General features: G+C 41.7%; 1 protein-coding gene across 1 annotated transcript in view; it reads right to left on the bottom strand.

The window, feature by feature from the left end:
- Positions 1 to 20657, bottom strand: part of KIF24 (kinesin family member 24) — a 58332-nt gene that overhangs the window by 6649 nt on the left and 31026 nt on the right. Inside the window, exons 4-7 of the mRNA XM_053570387.1 lie at positions 18482 to 18603; positions 17531 to 17636; positions 5493 to 5564; positions 918 to 1027 (exon numbers count right to left, since the gene is read on the bottom strand). Of these exons, the coding sequence (XP_053426362.1) occupies positions 918 to 1027; positions 5493 to 5564; positions 17531 to 17636; positions 18482 to 18603 (410 nt within the window). The remainder of the gene's footprint in view (positions 1 to 917; positions 1028 to 5492; positions 5565 to 17530; positions 17637 to 18481; positions 18604 to 20657) is intronic.

The raw sequence follows: 20657 nt of genomic DNA, 5'->3' as shown, positions 1-20657 counted from the left end.
CCAGAGAAACCAGTCTCAAAATTGTATTGTAGGGATCATACCATGCTTCCTGAAGACGGGACAATTCAGGAGTTCATGTGTGCCCTCATCTGCAATTTTACAATCAGAGCCCTCTTTTTTTGCAAACCACCCCCTTTCAGGCTTCTCTTGGAAAATGAGTTCCCTCAAATCTGCTGGGCGCTTTAGGAAGCAAAACCTCCAGAAACAAGCAGTTGCGTGCTAATTCTATCAAGGAAAAATGACGTCTATTTCCAGGATTTCTCAACCTTAGCACCACTGACATTTTGCACTAGATAACTCTTTATTGTAAGGCCTGTCTTATGCATGGTAGGATGTTTAACAGCATCTTTGGCCTCTATCCATCAGATGACAGTAGTACTTCTCCCTAGTCATGACAATCAAAAATTTTTCTAAGAGACATGATACCACAAGGTAAGAGGAGTGAGACCTGTATGATACCAAAGTCACCCTAGAAAGAGGCCTGACCAGGCAGGCAGAATTGCTAACTTTGCCACCAATTCCTGATGAACCTTTGGAAAGTTCATGTCCTGCTCTGGACCTCAGTTTATCTTCCTGTAACATGTCTTGGGTTGGTCTCTTCTGGACCTACATACAATTTGGGGTGAGGCCAGCAGAAAAAAAACTTCGCTGAACTTTTCCCCCTACATTAAGATGTCATTTTCTACTAGCCATTTAAAAGCCATTAATGGAGTGAGGGAATGTTTCATCTTCCTCTTGTCATACTTGCAAAATGACAAAGTCTATCAGGTCACATTGTTCAAATGACCAACTACTCTAAGAACAGCATTGTAGAGCTCAAGGTCAGATCTCTATGTGTGTAAGAGAGAGGTGTGACCATGTGCACACGCGTGCATACACACACACACACACAGACTACCATCTGGGAACCAACTTACCGGTCAGCATAGCGCAAAGTATTTAGAGTGTGTTCAGTGGCCATGTGGCTTGGTGAGATATTGGCAATCATGCAGGTTTTGGCATTGCCAATGAAAGAGTCCTTCAGGACCTACTCAAAACAGAAAGCAGGTCAATGAATGAAGTCAACTAACAAAGGGCATACTGGCTACTTATTATGTGCAGGATGTTGGGCCATAGTTCTTCCTCAATCCACAAAAAGGCAATTCACAAAAGAAGAAATACAAATGACCAATAAGCACAGAAAAAGGTCACCCCCATATCACTAAACAAAAGGAAAAAAACAAACCATTAAACTGATTTTTTTTTTTTTTTTACTCATAAGATTAAAAAAAAATAGATGATACCCTGTCTTGGTGAGTGTTCAGGGAAATAGGCACTCTTCTATACTGCCATGTATCACGTACCATGAATTGGTACAAACTTTCCAGGGGACAGTTAGGCTATATGTATTAAAATGTAAAAAAAGCTGGACACAGTGGTATGTGCCTGTAGTCTCAGCTACTAGGGAGGCTGAGGATCACACGAACCCAGGAATTCAAGACTAGCTTTGGCCACATGAGACCTAGTTATCAGAAAAAAAAAAAAAAAAAAGAGTGAAAAATATGAGATCTGACAATTCAATTCAATTCAATTTTGAAAAAGTCTACCTTTCAAAGGAATTTTGGAACTCTTTCTAGAATGGTGATCAGAGCTGTTGTCATATTATCCTTGATGCCCTGAAGGTCATCAAAATGTCTTCCTTTAAAAATTTCCTTTAGGCTCGGCACCCGTATATCAGCAGTTGGGGCGCCAGCCACATGCCCTGGGGCTGGTGGGTTCAAACCTGGCCTAGGCCTGCTAAATAACTATGACAACGATAACAAAAAAAATAGCTGGGGCTCGGCGCCATAGCTCAGTGAATAGGGCACCAGCCACATACACCGAAGCTGCCAGGTTTGAGCCCGGCCTAGGCCTGATAAACAATGACAAGTACAATGAGAAAATAGCCAGGCATTGTGGCAGGCACCTGTAGCCCCAGCTACTTGGGAGGCTAAGGCAAGAGAATAGCTTAAGCCTAAGAGTTGGAGGTTGCTGTGAGCTGTGATGCCATAGCACTCTACCGAGGGCAACATAGTGAGACTCTGTCTCAAAAGGAAAAAAAAAAAAGTCACTGGGGGCCAAATCAGGTGAGTAGGGAGGATGTTATAGTTTTTTGTTTACTGGCTAAAAATTCCCTCACAGACAATGCTGGGTGAACTGGTACATTATGATGCAAGAGCCATGAGTTAATAGTGAAAAGTTTAAGTCATTTTCTTTTCTTTCTTTCTTTTTTTGGAGACAGAGTCTCAAGCTGTCACCCTGGGTAGAGTGCTGTGGCATCACAGCTCACAGAGACCTCAAACTCTTGGGCTTAAATGATTTTCTTGCCTCAGCCTCCCAATAGCTGGGATGACAGGCGCCCACCACAACACCTGGCTATTTTTTGGTTGTAGTTGTCATTGCTCTTTGGCAGGCCTGGGCTGGATTCGAACCCATCAGCTCTGGTGTATGTGGCTGATGCTCTAGCCGCTGAGCTACAGGTGCTGAGCCACCTTTTTTTTTTTTAATTAAGACAGAGTCTCAGTTTGTCACCCTTGGTAGAGTGCTACAGCATCATAGCACACAGCAATCTCAATCTCTTGGGCTCAAGCAATTCTCCCTAATAGCTGAGACTACAGGCACCCACCACAATGCCCAGCTATTTTTGTTGTTGTTGTTGTTGTTGTTTAGCAGGCCTGGGCCGGTTTGAACCCATCAGCTCCGGAGCATGTGGCTGGGTCCCTAACCACTGTGCAACAGGTGCCCTTAGGTCATTTTCATCTAACATTTTCATGTAGCCTCTTCAGCACTTCCAAATAGTAAACTTATTTAACTGTCCAGTTGGTACAAATTCATAAAGAACAATCCCTCTGATATCAAAAAGGTTAGCAACATTATTTTGAGTCTTGATTTAGACTGATGGAACTTTTCTGGTCATAGAGAATTGGCTGGCTTTCATTGTGCACTCTGATGCTTTGTTTCAGAGTCATACCAGTACATTCATATTTCATCACCAATAATAATAACATAGCCCAAAACACCATCATGCCTCTCCAAAAGGTCTCAGCAAACTTCAACTTCTTTGCTTTTGTTCATCAGTGAGCCCTTTGGGACTATTTTTGCATATACCTTTCCTATGTGAAGATTTTCCTAACTATTTCTCTATTGATGTTTACTTGATCTGCCATGCTTCTCACAGTCAGCCAAGGATTTTCACACACAATTTGGCAAATTTTTGAAATGTTTTCATCAGTTCTTCTCATTAATAGCTACCCTGCCCGCTCTTCATCCATCCATTCGTCTCTTGCCTCAGCCTCCTGAGTAACTGGGACTACAGGCGCCCACCACAGCCCTGCCTATTTTTTTGTTGTAGTTGGCATTGTTGTTTAGCAGGCATGGGCTGGGTTCAAACCCACCAGCCTCAGTGTATGTGGGTGGTGCCCTAACCACTGAGCTATGGGTATTGAGCCTTCGTATCTATCTTCTACTGAGCACAAGACATGGCTCCCTGGGGAACCAGGGCATCTGCAACTACCTTCACAGGTAGACCCCTCAGCTATTCTTTTAGAAAGGAGGTCTTACAAAAAAATAGCTGGCCTTGTGGCAGGCACCTGTAGTCCCAGCTTCTCGGGAGGCTGAGGCAAGAGAATCGCTTAAGCCCAAGAGTTTGAAGTTGCTGTGAGCTGTGACACCAAAGCACTCTACCGAGGGCGACAAAATGAGACTATCTCTCAAAAAATAAAATAAAAATAAAAACGTGAAAAGGGCCAGGCATGCTGGCTCACTCCTGTAATCCCAGCACTCTGGGAGGCTGAGGCAGGTGGATTGCTCAGGAGCTCAGGAGTTCAAGACCAGCGTGAGCAAGAGGAAGACCCCATCCTAATAATAACCTGGTGTTGTGGTGGGTGCCTCCAAACCCAGCCACTTGGGAGGGTGAGGTAAGAGGATCACTTGAGCCCAAGAGTTTGAGGTTGCTGTGAGCTATGATGCCAGGGTGCTCAACTGGAGGTGACAAAGAGAGACTTTGTTTCAAACAAAACAAAATAAAACAACCACAAAAAGTTGCAGTTCCACCTTTATTTCTTTTTCTTTATTATTTTTAATTTTAATTTTTTAAAGACAGAGTCTCACTATGTCACCCTTAGTAGAGTGCCATGGTGTCAGAGCTCACAGAAACCTCCAACTCTTGGGCTTAAATGATTCTCTTGCCTCAGCCTCCCAAGTAGCTGAGACTACAGGCACCTGCCACAATGCCTGGCTATTTTTTGTTGCAGTTGTTTAGCTGGATCGGGCCAGGTTCGAACCCACCACTCTTGGTATATGTGGCTGGCGCCATAACCACTGTGCTATGGGCACCGAGCCTATTTTTATTTTTTTGAGACAGAGTTTCACTATGTCACCATTGGTAGAGTGCTGTGGCGTCACAGCTCACAGTAACCTCAAACTCCTGGGCTTAAGCAATTTTCCTGCCTCAGCCTCCTAAGTAGCTGGGACTACAGGTGACTGCCCCAATGCCTGGCTATTTTTTGTTGCAATTGTCATTGTTGTCTAGCAGGCCCAGGCTGAATTGGAACCTCCCAGTCTCAGTGTATGTGGCTGGAGCAGTAACCACTGTGCTATGGGCGCTGAGCCAAGTTCCACCTTTATATTCATTGTTTCTCTGCAAATAGAACCAAAGCTAACTGTTTCTTCTTTAAGCTTTTTAAACATTTTCCTCTGTGTGGTTACATATATAATAGAAAAAATTCTTTAGAACTACACAGAAAATTGTGTTATTACATTTTAATCTAACACATCACAGTGGAGCTCAGTCATCTTTCCCGTCAGTCCATGTAGAAATTTTAGCTCCTTTTCAACTACTCATAGCCATTATTTTTTTGTGCTGAAATATAGTGTAAGCCTTAGAACTAAGAAAGTACCACTAGGTATAGCTACATCACCCTCTTCAAAGGCTCAGAGACTCTGCTAAATTAACAATTTCTTTACACTGGAAACAAACAGAAAAATGGTGACCAGAAGAACACAGCCTATGGGACCCTGTTCCACAGATATTTCCATCTATGTCTCTGCTTCTCTGAAGTCTAGCACAGGTTAAATATCCCTTACCTGAAGGGCTTGGGAACAAAAAATAGTTCAGATTTCAGATTATTTTGGATTCTGGAATATTTATGTTTTACTTCCAGTTGCACTTCCCTAATCCAACAATCCAAAATCCAAAATGCTCCAGTGAGCATTTCTCTTGAGCATCATATTGGTGCTTAAATCCCAAAATTGATAGATTTTGGAGCATTTCAGATTTTGGACTTTCAAATTAGGGATACTCAACTTGTAGACTGAGAGCTCCTAGAAGGGATATGAATCCTCCCCTTCTCTTTTCCCTACTTTTCTGCCTAGCATCATACCTTGTTGACAATGGATACTCCACTAAATGGAAGAGTGAAGGAAGGAACAAGTGAATGAACCAGAATAAACTCAAGGCTCACATTTAATTTTACCTGAGTTAATTTGCTTTGCCTGAAGGGAGTATGGGTGTGTTCCTGATCCAGTGCTCGGATACATTCCTTCAGCTGAAAAGTGGGAGAATAAGAACATCAAATATTACATACAAAGAGAGAATAACAAATCAGAAGTTACATCCATAATAAACTTCTTTTCTTTTCTTTTTTTTTTTTTTGAGACAGAGCCTCAAGCTATTGCCCTGGGTAGAGTGCTGTGGCATCACAGCTCACAGCAACCTTCAATTCCTGGGCTCAAGCGATTCTCCTGCCTCTGCCTCCCAAGTAGCTGGGATACAGGTGCCCACCACAACACCTGGCTATTTTTTTAAATTTTCTTGGCTGCAGCCGTCATTGTTGCTTGTCAGGCCTGGGCTGGATTTGAACCTGCTAGCTCAGGTGTACGTGGCTGGCGCCTTAGCCATTTGAGCCACAGGCACTGAGCCATAAACTTATTTTCTTACATAAACCACACTCATGTAATCCTCCAAAGGAAGTAAAAATGCCTTGTATTTTCCTCTTCAACAAGAAAAACCAGGATAACATGGGAAAAACCATGCTGTGCTGCCTAGCTAAGGGCCTCCCAACTTAGAGGCTGGGATCCAGGATTTATAGAGGACAGACAAATCTAGGGACTTAATCTCAGGTCCCAGTATCCAAGTTTATATGGTGGTAATTCTGGCTTGCTGGCTTCTTTTGTCTCTTCACACTCTTCCCAAGTACTAATGCACTTAAGTAGAGAAAATATCTATGCCCTCTTCCTCTTCTTCTGGCTCACACATGCACACTTATAGGTGTAGATTCGAATGTAGATTCAGATATAAGTTATCCGAATAGAATAGGGAAAATTCTGAATCAGAGCTGGGATGGAACTAATAAATCACCTGGGTCTATTCCTTCATATTAAAATAACAAGGGTTTGTGGCCCACAGGAAAAGATATATTACTTGCTCCTGGGCATAGCTCCTCAGTGAGAAGTGCTCATTGGATATCATCAGGGACTGCAAGTACCTGGATATGTGGACCTCTAGGGGCAACACACCCATCAAAAACAGGAGTGGGGGGAAGGGGAGCAAGATGAAGGAGGAGAGACCTTCTATTTCTGAGTCATGCATCTAGGCTAAAACCAGTAAATAAAAAAAGAGGGAAGAAGATGGAAGCAATCCCTCAGAAGTACCAGTGCTTCTAGTCCACCAAGAACAGGTAATTAGCCTTAAGAATTGGCTATGGCTGTTCTTAGAGGCATCCACAGAGATCTACAACTGCTTTCTCTATCCCCATTCAAGATGCTGCAGGTTATAAAGAAGTATAAGGAAATTACTTTCTTTATTAAAATCAATCCAATATCCCCCAATTTCAACACTGTGACGATTCTCCAGAAGGAGAGCCCTATCCCTGAGTTATACCTGCTCCTCACATACTTAAATCCAAGTGTGCCACCAATCCCTATGAGCCCTTAGATCCTTTTAGCCCTGCTGGATCAGAATAGAATAGTCAAAATACTTTGCTAAACCCTAAGGAAGAGCCAAGGGAAATACCCTGGAAAGAAACTTAGGGGGACCTTTTTACATCTCACAAAAGATAACATTTGGTCCTAGTCTAGATGGCTTGTTCCTAGGCCTCTTTACATGCCATATGAGACAGACATAGTCAAGTCCCAAAGCGTTGAATAACTTTATAGGTACTTCTCAGGTTTCACAGTTGATGCCCAGACTATAGTAAAAATACCAAAATCACAGATTTCTGGTTAGAGCTATGGCCAATTCATTTAATCCACTTGTGTCTAAGATTCCTAAAGTGGGTATAAGAGAATTTGTTTAACTTGTCATGGAGCTGATGAGAAAACAAAACTGACTGGCTTACAGCAAAGGCTAAAAATATATTGCTTCTGGGCGGCGCCTGTGGCTCAAAGGGGTAGGGCGCCAGCCCCATATGCTGGAGGTGGCGGGTTCAAACCCAGCCCCGGCCAAAAAAAAACAAAGACTGGAAAAAAAAAAAATATATATATATATATATATATATTGCTTCTTATAAGGGCCTTTTGGAGAAATAGTTTATGGGAAGGAAAGTACAAGATGAGCATGGAACATCTTACAGTGCTAAAAGGTACTAAAAAAAAATGACAGGGAAATGGGAACCAATTTGAAAGAAGTCCCAATGATCAAATCTGGTACAATTTCAGCAACACTTAAAATCCAATTAATAAAAGAAATAGTCACTGACTGATCTAATAATTGAATAAATAAGAGGGGAAGCAGCACTTCCTCACAGCAGAATTCCACCTAATTAATAAAGAAAGAATGATGGGAAAAAAAATCCCATCAGATAAACAGTAATAACTATTGCAGATAAGAATCATCAATGGATGTTAAAATTATATAGCAAAAGTATGATGTAAAATAGAATATTAGCATAATTTCAGAGTATCTCCCCACAAGATATTTATCAATTACAAAGGGGAAAACAGTAACTTTACAGTTGAGAAACCTGGCACGTACCACCTGAATTAAGTGACCATGGTTAATGTCACCGGGAATTAGACATACTGACAACACAACACCAAATGTTTGTGTTGCCCCAAATTCATATGTTGAAACCCTAGTCCCCAGAGGGATGGTATTAGGGTTGGGGACTAGGGTTTCAACTTTGGGAAGTGATTAGGTCTTGAGAGCAGAATCCTTTTGAATGAAGTTAGCGTCCTGGGGAGTGCCAGTAGCTCAGTGGGTAGGGTGCCGGCTACATACACCAAGGCTGGTGGGTTCAAACCCAGCCCGGGCCAGTTAAAACAATGACAATTGCAACAACAACAAAAAAATAGCTGGGTGTTATGGCAGGTGCCAGTAGTCCCAGCTACTTGGGAGGCTGAGGCAAGAGAATTTCTTAAGCCCAGGAGTTTGAGGTTGCTGTGACCTGTGACGCCACTGCATTCTACCCAGGGTGACAGCTTGAGACTCTGTCTCAAGAAAAAAAAAAAAGAAAGAAATTAGTGTCCTTACAAGAGAGACCCCAGAGAGCTCTCTCACCTCTTTCCACCATGTGAGGACAATGAGAAGATGGCCATCTAGGAAGTAGGAATTGGGTTCTCACCCAGCAATGAGTTTGCCGGTGATTTGATCTTATACTGCCTAGTCTCCAGAATTATAAACTATAAATGTTTGTTGTTGGCTCAGTGCCCATAGCTCAGTGGTTACAGCGTCAGCCACATACACCGAGGCTGGTGGGTTCGAATCTGGCCCAGGGCCAGCTAAACAATGACAACTGCAACAAAAAATAGCCAGGCATTGTGGTGGGTGCCTATAGTCCCAGCTACTTGGGAGGCTGAGACAAGATAATCACTTAAGCCCAAGTGTTTGAGGTTGCTGTGAGCTGTGAGGCCACGGTGCTCTATTGAGGGTGACGTAGTGAGACTCTGTCTCAATAAATAAATAAATAAATATTTGTTGTTTAAGCTACCGAGTCTATCGTATTTTTGTTATAGTAGACCCTATAGACTGAGACATGCGCGACACACTCATAAAGGGCACAACTACTATGGTATTCTTCCTAAAAATTTATAAATGCAAACTAATCATTAAAAACATCAGACAAGTACAAATTCAGAGACAGTATCCAAAATAAGTAGTCAGTATTCTTCAAAGGTATCAAGTTCATGAATGATAAAACTGAGATGACTATGGAGACATGACACAGGCTCTTAGACTCTAAAAAGGACAACAATGGGACTATCTGTGCAAGTCAAATAAGGTCTGTAAATTAGTTAATAGTATTATAACAATATACTGATTTAAATCATTGTACCACGGTCACGTAAGTTGTTAACACTAGGGGAAGCTGAGTGAAGGGCATATAGGAATGTTGTGTATGTTTTTTTTTTTTTTGTAGAGACAGAGTCTCACTTTATGGCCCTCGGTAGAGTACCATGGCATCACATAGCTCACAGCAACCTCCAACTCCTGGGCTTAAGCGATTCTCTTGCCTCAGCCTCCCGAGTAGCTGGGACTACAGGTGCCTGCCACAACGCCCAGCTATTTTTTGGTTGCAGTTCAGCGGGGGCCGGGTTTGAACCTGCCACCCTTGGTATATGGGGCTGGCGCCTTACCAACTGAGCCACAGGCGCTGCCCGATTATTTTTTTTTTTTTAAGACAGAGTCTCAAGCTGTTGCCCTGGGTACGGTGCAGTGACGTCACAGCTCACAACCTCAAACTCTTGGGCTCAAACAATTCTCCTGCCTCAGCCTCCCAAGTAGCTGGGACTACAGGCACCCGCCAGAATGCCCGGCTATTTTTTAGCTGTAGTTGTCATTGTTTGGCGGGCCTGGGCTGGATTCGAAGCTGCCAGCTCCAGTGTATGTGGCTGGTGCCCTAACTGCTTGAGCTACAGACGCTGAGCTGATTTTTAAAACTTTTTTTGGCAAATCTGAAATTATCCCAAAATTTAAAAAATAAAAATAAAAAGATGCTTATTCCCTTTCTCACCTCTCATCCTCCCAATTTATCCCTCATGAGGCTGGGAAAGAATGCACCTAGGTGGAGACTTCAGTTCTGATCAAAAGGACCTAAACAATGAAGAGGGGCATATTCTTTCTTATAAGGAATAAGAAGATCTCTACATACAGCTATGAAGTGATCTCCAGGATACTGTTAAGTTAAAAAAGCAAAGTGTAGGCCAGGCATGGAAGCTCACACCTAATCTTAGCACTCTGGGAGGCGGAGGTGGGAAGATCTCTTGAGTTCAGGAGTTCCAGACCATCCTGAGCAAAAGCAAGACCTCATCTCCACAAAAAATAGAAAAAATTGAGTCTGCCTTCCAGTGGGCGCCTGTTTACTCGCTCCTACAAGGCTGGTGAGGGATGGCATCTGTGGTCTGGCTCCTTGGGCTTCTCTTAGAAGGAGTTCCTGGAAGTGATTCCTGATTTTCAGACATCCAAGAGCCAGCTGCAGGGAATTCTACCACAGCAGGATCAGATTCCTCATGGAGGGACAAAGGTCTTCCAAATGGCTGCGCCTCATGGCTGCTAATCAAGCTTCAGATGGGCACCCTGAAGAAACATGGTTGCTCTGCTGAGAAACATGAAGGCCCCATGGAAGCTGATGTCCCCTCAGAGCCAGGCCAACCCGCAAAACCCATCGCTTATGTGAGACCCATAATACATGAAACCCTGGCTCATACAGAGGTGGTTCAGGCTACAGAAAGAGGTGGTTGAGTGGAAAGGAGCCGTCAGGCACAGCGAGGATGCCGCAGTAGGGCAATCAGGGATGCTAGTCTCCGGGAGGAACCAGATTTGCCTGTGCAGACGAGCCACAGTGTGGAGCTAGAAGCCGGGAGGACCTCATCTTTGCCTCTTAGCAGCTCCCTAGCTCTGCCTGAGGTGCTCCACCAGGAGCTGCCCTTTGCCTCTGGACATACAGCCTTCCTGAGGCAGCCCAGGTCAGCCATCTGTCCCTGAATGAGTTTCAGACCCATGTCTAGCTCAGCTTTGAGCTTCATCCAGACCTCCTTCGGCACCTACATGTACTTCACCCACATCGCAAACTAACCTTTCACCTGCTGCCTGCTTCCTTTTCTCCCATCTAGGCTTTTACTAAATATTGCTTTCCTCCAGATCAAGTCCCATTTCTGTCCCTTCCCTTTTCCCTTCCCATGCATCCCAACCAGAACCTCTACCCGTATTTTCAGGATTGAGCCCCCGAGCCCTGCACTCAGGACTCTTACAGAACCACCCACCTGCCCTCTAGTATTTTATACTTTTTTACTTTTTAGCAAAGACGCACATTTGTTTAATGGCTCAGTGGTTGTTAAAATAAGCCAGTAGTCTCCCTGGACCTCCCCCACCAACTTTTTCTCACTCCCCAGATAAAGCTTACTCAGGTTGTTTGCACAACCACCAAACATTTTAGAAAAAAGAAGACACAGTAAAAGAAAGGAAAGGAAAAAGTTATATCCAAGGAAACAAAACTAATAGAAAATTCAGTAAAAGAGTATTAAAGAGTGTAGTTAATATCCTCAAGAGAGACATGGGATGCTGTTATATCCCTGAAAGACACCATGTACTGATATAAAAAGCCAGTTAGATATCCCTGGGGTGAAAATAAGGACTGCTGGTATACAAAAGATGCTGATGGTTTGACTCACAGAATGGAAAGGACTGAGGAGCAAATCAGTAAAGTAGACGTGTGGGCAGAGTGAGCCCCAGAATACGGCCAGAGAGAGATGGACAGTGGGACAGATCGGTCACATCCTGCAGAAGCCTCCCAAGAGGAGTAAACATTTGGAAGAGAGCAAGACCCAAAGAGAGAACAGCTAATGATTTCCCAGACTCCTGAGCAGGATACAGCAATAACACATATTTGGAAGGAGGAAGTAGGGTGAAGAGAAAGTTCCAGAAGCTGCCTGAGAGATAGGGCCTAAATGGAAAGCACAATTAGGCTGACATTAGATGTTGGCATCAATGAATGTGAGAACAGAATGGTACATGCCCCCACACCCTGGAGGGGAAATTACTCTGAATTCTGTGGCCGAAGAAATGTTCCAGGAGAGGACAAGGCCACCTGAAGGGAGGAAGGGCCTAGAGAAAAAGAGCCCGAATCCAGCCACACTGGAGCTGAAGCACCGGCCTACGCAGGACTTAGAGTACGCAAGCTGCTAAACCCCTTCCTGCACAGGGCAGCTTGACTGGAGCCATTGCCTGCAGTGAAAGCACAGATGTTTTTGAGCCACGAGAAAACAAAATAAGCAAAACCTGCGAGGAAAAAGTGTCTGTAAGAAGAAGCAGTAAGCAGGGAAATTAGGAAGCTGTATTAGAAAGTCTAAATATGTTGGGTGGCGCCTGTGGCTCAAGGAGTAGGGCACGGGTCCCATATGCCGGAGGTGGCAGGTTCAAACCCAGCCCCGGCCAAAAACCACAAAAAAAAAAGAAAGTCTAAATATGTTTCTGGAAGAAAGATGGATGACCCAGGATTAAAATTCCAGAAGACTGCTGTAGGCCTTCAGGGTATGGGGCGTCCAGAAGGAGCTAAAGGTTACTAAAGTTACTGTTTAGTCCTGAGGGTTATAGATGCTGAATATGGGAGAACGATGAAATCCTAGACAAGATGTTTAAATTGAAGTGTGGGTGCCCACTGGGAACCACTTAATGAATTGAGATAGAAATAACATTTCAAACAGATTGAGGAAAAAGTGGATCCAGAAAATTTGATGAATCAAAAGACATGGAGGGTTGACAGAAACAAGGAGAAAGTCCAAGACATTCAAAATGCTAAGTAGGGCATCAGTAATATTGTAGTGGCTTCCTTGGCTTCCTCTTGGGTGAGGTGGGATTATTCTAAATGTTTCTCCATTAAGCATGATGTTCACTGTAGGTTTCTCATACATGCTGATCAAGTTGATGTAGTTCTCTTTTCGAACTTTGATAAAAGGTGCGGTATGAATTGGATTTTGTATTTCATTGAGTAGGCTTTGACCAGCTGATTTTGACTCATTTATTTATTTATTTATTTTATTGTTAAATCATAGCTGTGTACATTAGTGCAATCAAGGGGTACAATGTGCTGGTTTCATATACAATCTGAAATATTCTCCTCAAACTGTTCAACATAGCCTTTGTGGCATTTTCTTAGTTATTGTATGTAGACATTTGTATTCTGCCTTTAGTAAGTTTCACCTATGCCCTGATTTTGACTCATTTTGTGACAGAAAATGTTCAAGTAAAATGAAGAGAATTTTTTCCGATCAATGTTTTTTTTCTTTTTTCCTTGTGTATTCAACTATTTTTTGAAATAAACCCTTCCCTTTGGCAAAAAAAAAGAAAAAAAGAAAAAATTATTCTGCTATGGTAGTGCATTCCCTGTGTCTGTGGTCCCAGCTACTTGGGACATTGAGGCAGGAGGATCACATGAGCGTAGGAGTTTGAGGTTGCAGTGAGTTGTGATGACACTACTATACTCTAGCCCAGGTGACAGAGCAAGATTCTATCTAAGAAAAAAAGAGCAAAGTACAGAACAATGTTTATAGTATTCTAGCTTTTTTCTGAGAAAAAAGGTGAAGATAAATATATATAAAGGTAGAAAAATGGTTTTACAAGATGAGGGAGATAACAGGGTTGAGAGGATAGGGATAGAAAGTAGACTTCTCCAAATTTGGATAGTTTTACAATTTTTACTTTAAAATCATGTAAATGTTCTAAATAATTATAAAACAAAATTAAATGAAAACAAAGAAAGCAATTCTTCTTCTTCCTTTTTTTTTTTGAGACAGTCTTATTATGTTGCCCTGGGTAGAGTGCCATGGCATTGCAGTTCGCACTCCAACTCTTGGGCTTAAGTGATTCTCTTGCCTTAGCCTCCTAAGTATCTGGGACTACAGGCACCCCCCACAATACTCAGCTATTTTTTGTTGCATCTGTCATTGTTGTTTAGCAGGCCCAGGCTGGGGTTGAACCCACGAGTCTCATTGTATGTGGCCGAAACCCCTACCCACTGAGCTACAGGTGCTGTCCAGATAGCAATTCTTAAAACCCAAACCACAGTTGAACAAGAGAACTTAACTGTGAAACTGACAGGGTTAAATACACACAGAAGAATTATTTATTCCAAGTTATTCTGTAACACAATATTATGACTATTCATCCTTAGTGGGATACAACCTAATGGTAAAAGGAAAACAGTAAAAACAAAAAACAAAAAGAACTTAAACTGAATTAATCACATTATAAATAGTATTAGCATTATTTAAAAAATACATATACAGCAAATAAATTATATTAATATTGTTAGGAACTAAGATTTCTAGCATAAGAGAAAAGGGAGACAAATGTAAATTTTAAAAAGTTAAGTAAAAACCCTATAATCTTAATTTTAAATTAATTTATTACCATGAATCCCTCATTTTTTTTTTTTATTGAGACAGAGTCTCATGTTGTCACCCTTGGTAGAGTGCTGTAGTGTCATAGCTCACAGCAACCTCAAACTCTTGGGCTCAAGCGATTCTCTTGCCTCAGCCTCCCTAGTAGCTGGGACTATAGGCGCCTGGCTATTTTTTTGTTGCAGTTGTCGTTGTTTTTTAGCTGGCTCCAGGCCAGGTTCAAACCCACCAGCCTCAGAGCATGTGGCTGGCCCCCTAATCACTAAGCTACGGGGCACCCTAATCACTAAGCTACGGGGCACCCAGCTGCTCATATTTTGTCTTTCAAAACAAAAAATAAAACCTCATTTCCTGGTTCTGTCCATTGAAAAGGCCCTAGAAGCAAGGACCAACCCAGTAATAGTAAGCATCCCTAGCTTACAGACTGAGGTCTCTAAATACAATTTCCCTGTAAAAGAAACCCAGGGTCATTGAAGAAATGGTTCATTCAAAATCTGGGAAGGAAATGTATAAAAACAGCCTAGAATATCTTATACCAGAAAGCAGGAAGCTATCAAGGTTGGGCCAAGACATAGGAATATTCTTGCAAAGGTACCTATTAGCCAAAGATGTGCAATTTAAGCAGCAAAAGGAATAATGATTATAATAAATTTATAATAATACAAAAAAAGGAACAGACAATAATAACAAATTCACGGGCTATGCCGTGGTAACAAGGACACTAACTCATTCTGAAAACTGGTGAATAAAGTTAAAGAATCAAGCATTTATCTTACAAACTGTATTTCAGGATAACTCTAGTTAATAAGTACAGAAGGAATATTATAAGTAGACTATTAACATTTTTAGAACTTCTAATGAAATAATATATATAGATGAGATTAATTAAGGTTAAAAATGCCGATGGGAAAATTTATAATGGAGAATTTAGGCTGATAACACTTGAATCTTTTTTCAATCTTAAAATCATAAAAAGAGATATCTAAGTCTCAATCACCCTGGGCTTGAGTGCCATGGCGTCATAGTTCATAGCAACTTCAAACTTTTTGGGCTCAAGCAATTCTCTTGCCTCAGTCTCCCAAGTAGGGAACTACAGGCACTCGCCACAATGCCTGGCTATTTTTTTTTTTTTTTTTTTGAGAGAGAGAATCTTACTATGTTACCCTCGGTAGAGTGCTGTGGCATCACAGCTCACAGTAACCTCAAACTCTTGGGCTTAAGCGATTCTCTTGCCTCAGCCTCCCAAGTAGCTGGGACTACAGGTGCCCGTCACAACGCTTGGCTATTTTTTGGTTGTAGTTGTCATTGTTGTTTAGCTGGCCCAAGCTGGGTTTGAACCCTCCAGCCTCGGTGTATGTGACTGGCACTGTAACCCCTATGCTACGGGCGCCAAGCCTACACCTGGCTATCTTTTAGAGATGGGGTCTTGCTCTTGCTCAGGCTGGTCTCGAACTCCTAAGCTCAAGCAATGCGCCTGCCTTGGCTTCCCAGAGTGCTGGCATTATAGGTGTGAGCCATGGTGCCCGGCCTCCTCCTGATGTTTTCCTATAGGAAGTCTAAGAACTACTTATGAATTATTTTTGCCAAAAAAATAGAATCTAAGTCTGATCAAATCTCCAGTTCAGTGCTGTCCCAATAGAAATGTGTGAGCCACATATGCAAACCATATGTATAATTTTAAATTTCTATTAGCTATGCTAAAAGAAAAATAAAAACAGATAAAATTAACATTATACATTTAACTCAATATATCCAAAATATTATTTTAGTATGTATAAATATAAAAAATATTAATGAGATATTTTACATGCTTCAAAATCCAGTGTGTATTTTATACTTAGAGCATATCTCAATTCAGACTAGCCATATTCAAGGACTCAATTTCTACATGTGGTTAGTGGCTACCATACTGAACAGCATAGTTATAAATCTTAACTACTTTCTAGGATAGAGTAATATGTTAAACATCAATATGGGGATGCAGTCAGCCAAGTCCAAAATGTGGGAAATTTTATAGGACAAGTGACCCAGTTTTCTTCAACAAATACAGTGAGGGCGGTGCCTGTGGCTCAAAGGAGTAGGGCGCCGGCCCCATATGCTGGAGGTGGCGGGTTCAAACCCAGCCCCAGCCAAAAAAAAAAAAAAAAATGCAAAGAAACAAATACAGTGTTATAGAAAAAAATTCAAAGAGAAAGTAAGAACTGACATAGGATCTTTTTTGCATCTTGATTTGAACAAGTTAACTGTAAAAAGACATTTATAAGACAACTGGAGAAATTGTAATACTTCCTGTATGATAATAGTATTATAGTTACATTAAAAAATAAGAGTCTTGGCTCAGCACCCATAGCACAGTGGTTACGGCGCCAGCCACATCCATCAAGGTTTGAACCCGGCCCAGGCCAACTAAACAACAATGACAATTGCAACAAAAAATAGCCAGGCATTGTGGCAGGTGCCTGTGGTCCCAGCTACCTGGGAGGCTGAGGTAAGAGAATCGCTTGAGTCCAAGAGTTTGAGGTTGCTGTGAGCTGTGACGCCACAGCACTCTACCAAGGGTGACCGAGTAAGACTCTGTCTCAAACAAACAATAAGAGTCTTTGAGATATATAATGAAAATATTTATGGAAGAAATGACATGATGACCAAAATTTTCTTTAAAATAATCCAACCAGGGGGATAACTGCTGAATCTGGGTGACAGGTATACAGGAGGTTATTACACTGTGTTCTACTTTTGTATGTTTGAAAAATTAATATAATTTTAAAACTGGGAGAGAGGGAAAAAGCTTATTTTCTGCTTACTGTAATTTTTGAAAGCTTACCTTTCAGCAACTGTAGAAATCACTTATTCCTAATTGGCAGGGATTGACTAGAAGATGAGAAGGCAGGGAAAGAAGAGTTGCCCAGAGGGTGGCACCTGTGCCTCAAGGAGTAGGGTGCCGGTCCCATATGCCAGAGGTGGCAGGTTCAAACCTACCCCGGCCAAAAACCAAAAAAAAAAAAAAAAAAAAAAAGTTGCCCAGAATCACTGCAGCCTCTATGTCCAACCCTGGAATTCCATTGCTAGATAATCCTGCTGCTCTGCTGATTCCACCTCATCCTCACCCACTCTGCTACATGTAAAGGGCAAAATCTCTCAAGAAGGATTTTTAGATTAAAGATTTTGAACAACTTACAGCTAGAAGACTCTGGTTTATTTCTGCACCTTCCATCTTTGTCTGTCTGTCTGAGTCCCTGGCATCTGCTGCTCTTTCACTGCCAGCCAAGTCAATAAAAGAGATCCTAAGCAAAAGACAAAGCAGAAATGACTTTTTTGAGGCTTTGTTTATTTTTACATCAGTCAGCACTTTGTGACCTCAGGAAGAAACTAACATTGGCCCATCCTCAGAAAGAAATTACTGTTGGCTTTCCAAAACTATCACTAGATTTTGATTTGTTAGCTGCTGCTAGCACTGTTCACTTAGACACTTCCATTGGTTTTAATCGATTGTGAGAAAGTATGACTGAAATTAATAAAACATTCTTTCCAAAAGCTAAATCACCTAAGTGATTGTAAATCCAAATCACTTAGGTGACGACTTAGATAATTAAATAGAAACTTCTGTAAGCGGCTTTCCAGGAAAAAAAAAAAGAAAAGAAAAGAAAACAGATAAAGACAAAAAGAAAGATAAAAGAAAGGGGGAAAAAAAGACTCATTACTCAGAGGTGAGATAGGCTCATCCATCAGTGGCAAAGTTTGCTAAGATAGCACCAGAGAAGCAATGAATGAATCCAATTGTCTTATGGCTTCTTTCAAGAATGGATTAATCCCTTTGCCTTTTTTTTCTGGTCTGTAGCTCTCTGAGATACCTTCCCTGCTGTTTCTATGCTAAAACTATATTTTACGTTAGAAGCAATCAATGTCCCTTTTAATAACTTACGATTGACCAACAATAGGTCATTACTTCGTGGTTAATCAACTGATGGCACTTTAGTACAGTGATTTATTTCAGAGCTAACAATCGTACTCTGTGTTGCTGAAATGAAGAACTCCTTGGTGGCATGATGTTCTGTTGTTGATAACACATATTTCAAAATCAAAATAAGAAAAATCAGATAATACAATTCCCTGTATATTTCCAGCTTACCTGCCAAATGTCCTCTTGACTGAATCTTTGATCTGAATTTGGATGATAGCATGGGAGCGAGAGGAGTCTGCATTAACTCCAGTGGCCCCAGTGCTGCGTTCCTTGCTGCCCTTTATGATTACCTGAAAATAAAATCCACAGGATGACTTCTTCAAAGAGAAAACAAAGCCCCCTAGCTCCTATGATTTGGCAAAGAGCAGTAAAGACCAGGCATATAATTTTGTCAGTGTACTATAGGCTTTTTTTGTCCAGGTGGAATAGCTGCCCAAACACTAAATCATACAGAGTAAGTACCCAATGCCAATGACAATAATGTGGAATATTAATCTCATGGGAGAACATTCAATAGCTGAAGAGCTAATTTACTTCTTGATCTCATATGTTCTTTTTTAGTATCTTTGATGGATTTAGTCTAACTAAACTCCCCAAGGCATAACTTGGCTCCAAGCAAGGTCTCATACTACCCATCTGTCTTAGTAACTGAGGCAAAGGACAGAAATATGCACCATGGAATGACTAATCACATCCACCTGTTCTACCAGGATGCAGTTATAAAGGCAGCCAGGTCTAAGTGTAGGAACATGGAAGTGATGAGTTATTGTGATTACCATGAGCCCATGATTCCCCTTGAGACCAATTTTCCCTGACTCCCAAAAGATTACCTGTGGCTCCTCTGGCTACAGGGGATCAGGGAGAGGCAGTGCAGCCTGAGGATTGGCCTACACAGCCATATAGGAACATGCTGCCCTGATTTTGGATGGGGGAGGAGTGTTTACTGAGAATCAAAAAGGCAAACAACTTTAAAAATATTATTTAATAGAATCCTCAGAACAACTTAACGTGAGGTGAATCTGATTATTATCCCCAATTTATAGCTGAGGAATAAAGTCAGAGGTTGATTTGCTCATAGTAAAATAGCTGTTGTGGGCAGAGCCAAATTCCATATCCAGTATGTTTGAATCCAACCAAAGTCCACATGGTTTCCACTAAAGGTAAGGAAGTCCTATCTCATTTTTCCCCAGTCTCTCACAATTTTAATTTATTTATATCATATTGTACATAGCCACAGTTTTCAAATTACAAATCTAAAAGTTGACAGAGCCAAACTTCAACAATTGGATATAAAGTAACAAGCAGAGGAAGGCTTTGCTTATAAAAATGTAAAGGTTTAGACCACCCCTATCTTTCATGCGGTTTGAAAAAGACAAAAAAAAAAAAAAAAAAAAGGCAGAAGAGCTATGAGAAACTTAAAACCCTAAAAAGAAATGTACCAGCATCTTATTAACTCTGGGATTATGAGAAATGTAGATTTTCTTGTTTATACATTTTCCTTTTCCTCTAACTCCTTCCTTAACTAAATTTTATTGGGCAAGTTTCTTTTCTTTCTTTCTTTTTTTTTGGAGATAGAGTCTCACTAAGTCACCTTCAGTGGAGTGCAGTAGCATTATCGCTCACAGCAAGTACAAACTCTTGGGCTCAAGCGATTCTCTTGCCTCAGCCTCCCAAGTAGCTGGGACTACAGGTGCCTGCCACAATGCCAGGCTATTTTTGTTGTTATTGTTGCAGTTGTCATTGTTGTTTAGCAGGCCCAGGCCGGGTTTGAACCCAACAGCCTTGGTGTATGTAGCCGGTGCCCTACCCACTGAGCTATGGACGCTGCCCAGGCAAGTTTCTAAATCTAAATACTCCCCCTACCCATCCCAGCCCTGGCGGGAATAACAGAATCTTACTCTGTTGCTCTGGATACAGTGCTGTGGCATCATCATAGCTTCTAAATCTAAATCTAAATACTCCCCCTACCCATCCCGGCCCTGGCGGGAGTAACAGAATCTTACTCTGTTGCTCTGGATACAGTGCTGTGGCATCATCATAGCTCACAGCAACCCCAAATTCTTTGGCTCAAGCGATTCTCTTGCCTCAGCCTTCCTGAGTAGCTGGGACTATAGTTGCCTGCTACAATGCCTGGCTATTTTTAGAGACGGGGTCTCTCTTTTGCTCAGGCTATCCCATCAGCCTCGGTCTCCCAGAGTGCTAGGATTACAGGTGTGAGCCACCACACCTGGCCTTCATTTCTTTTCTTGTCTTACTATGTTGCTGAGTTACAGTATAGTGGTGTCATGGCTCACTGCAATCTCAAATTCTTGGGCTCTAGTGATCCTCCTAATTCAGCCTTCTT

Source organism: Nycticebus coucang, chromosome 2, assembly GCF_027406575.1.
Source record: "Nycticebus coucang isolate mNycCou1 chromosome 2, mNycCou1.pri, whole genome shotgun sequence".
NCBI classification, from domain to species: domain Eukaryota; kingdom Metazoa; phylum Chordata; class Mammalia; order Primates; family Lorisidae; genus Nycticebus; species Nycticebus coucang.
Note: the sequence above shows the minus strand (reverse complement) of the source record. Positions and strands in the feature narration are given on the sequence as shown.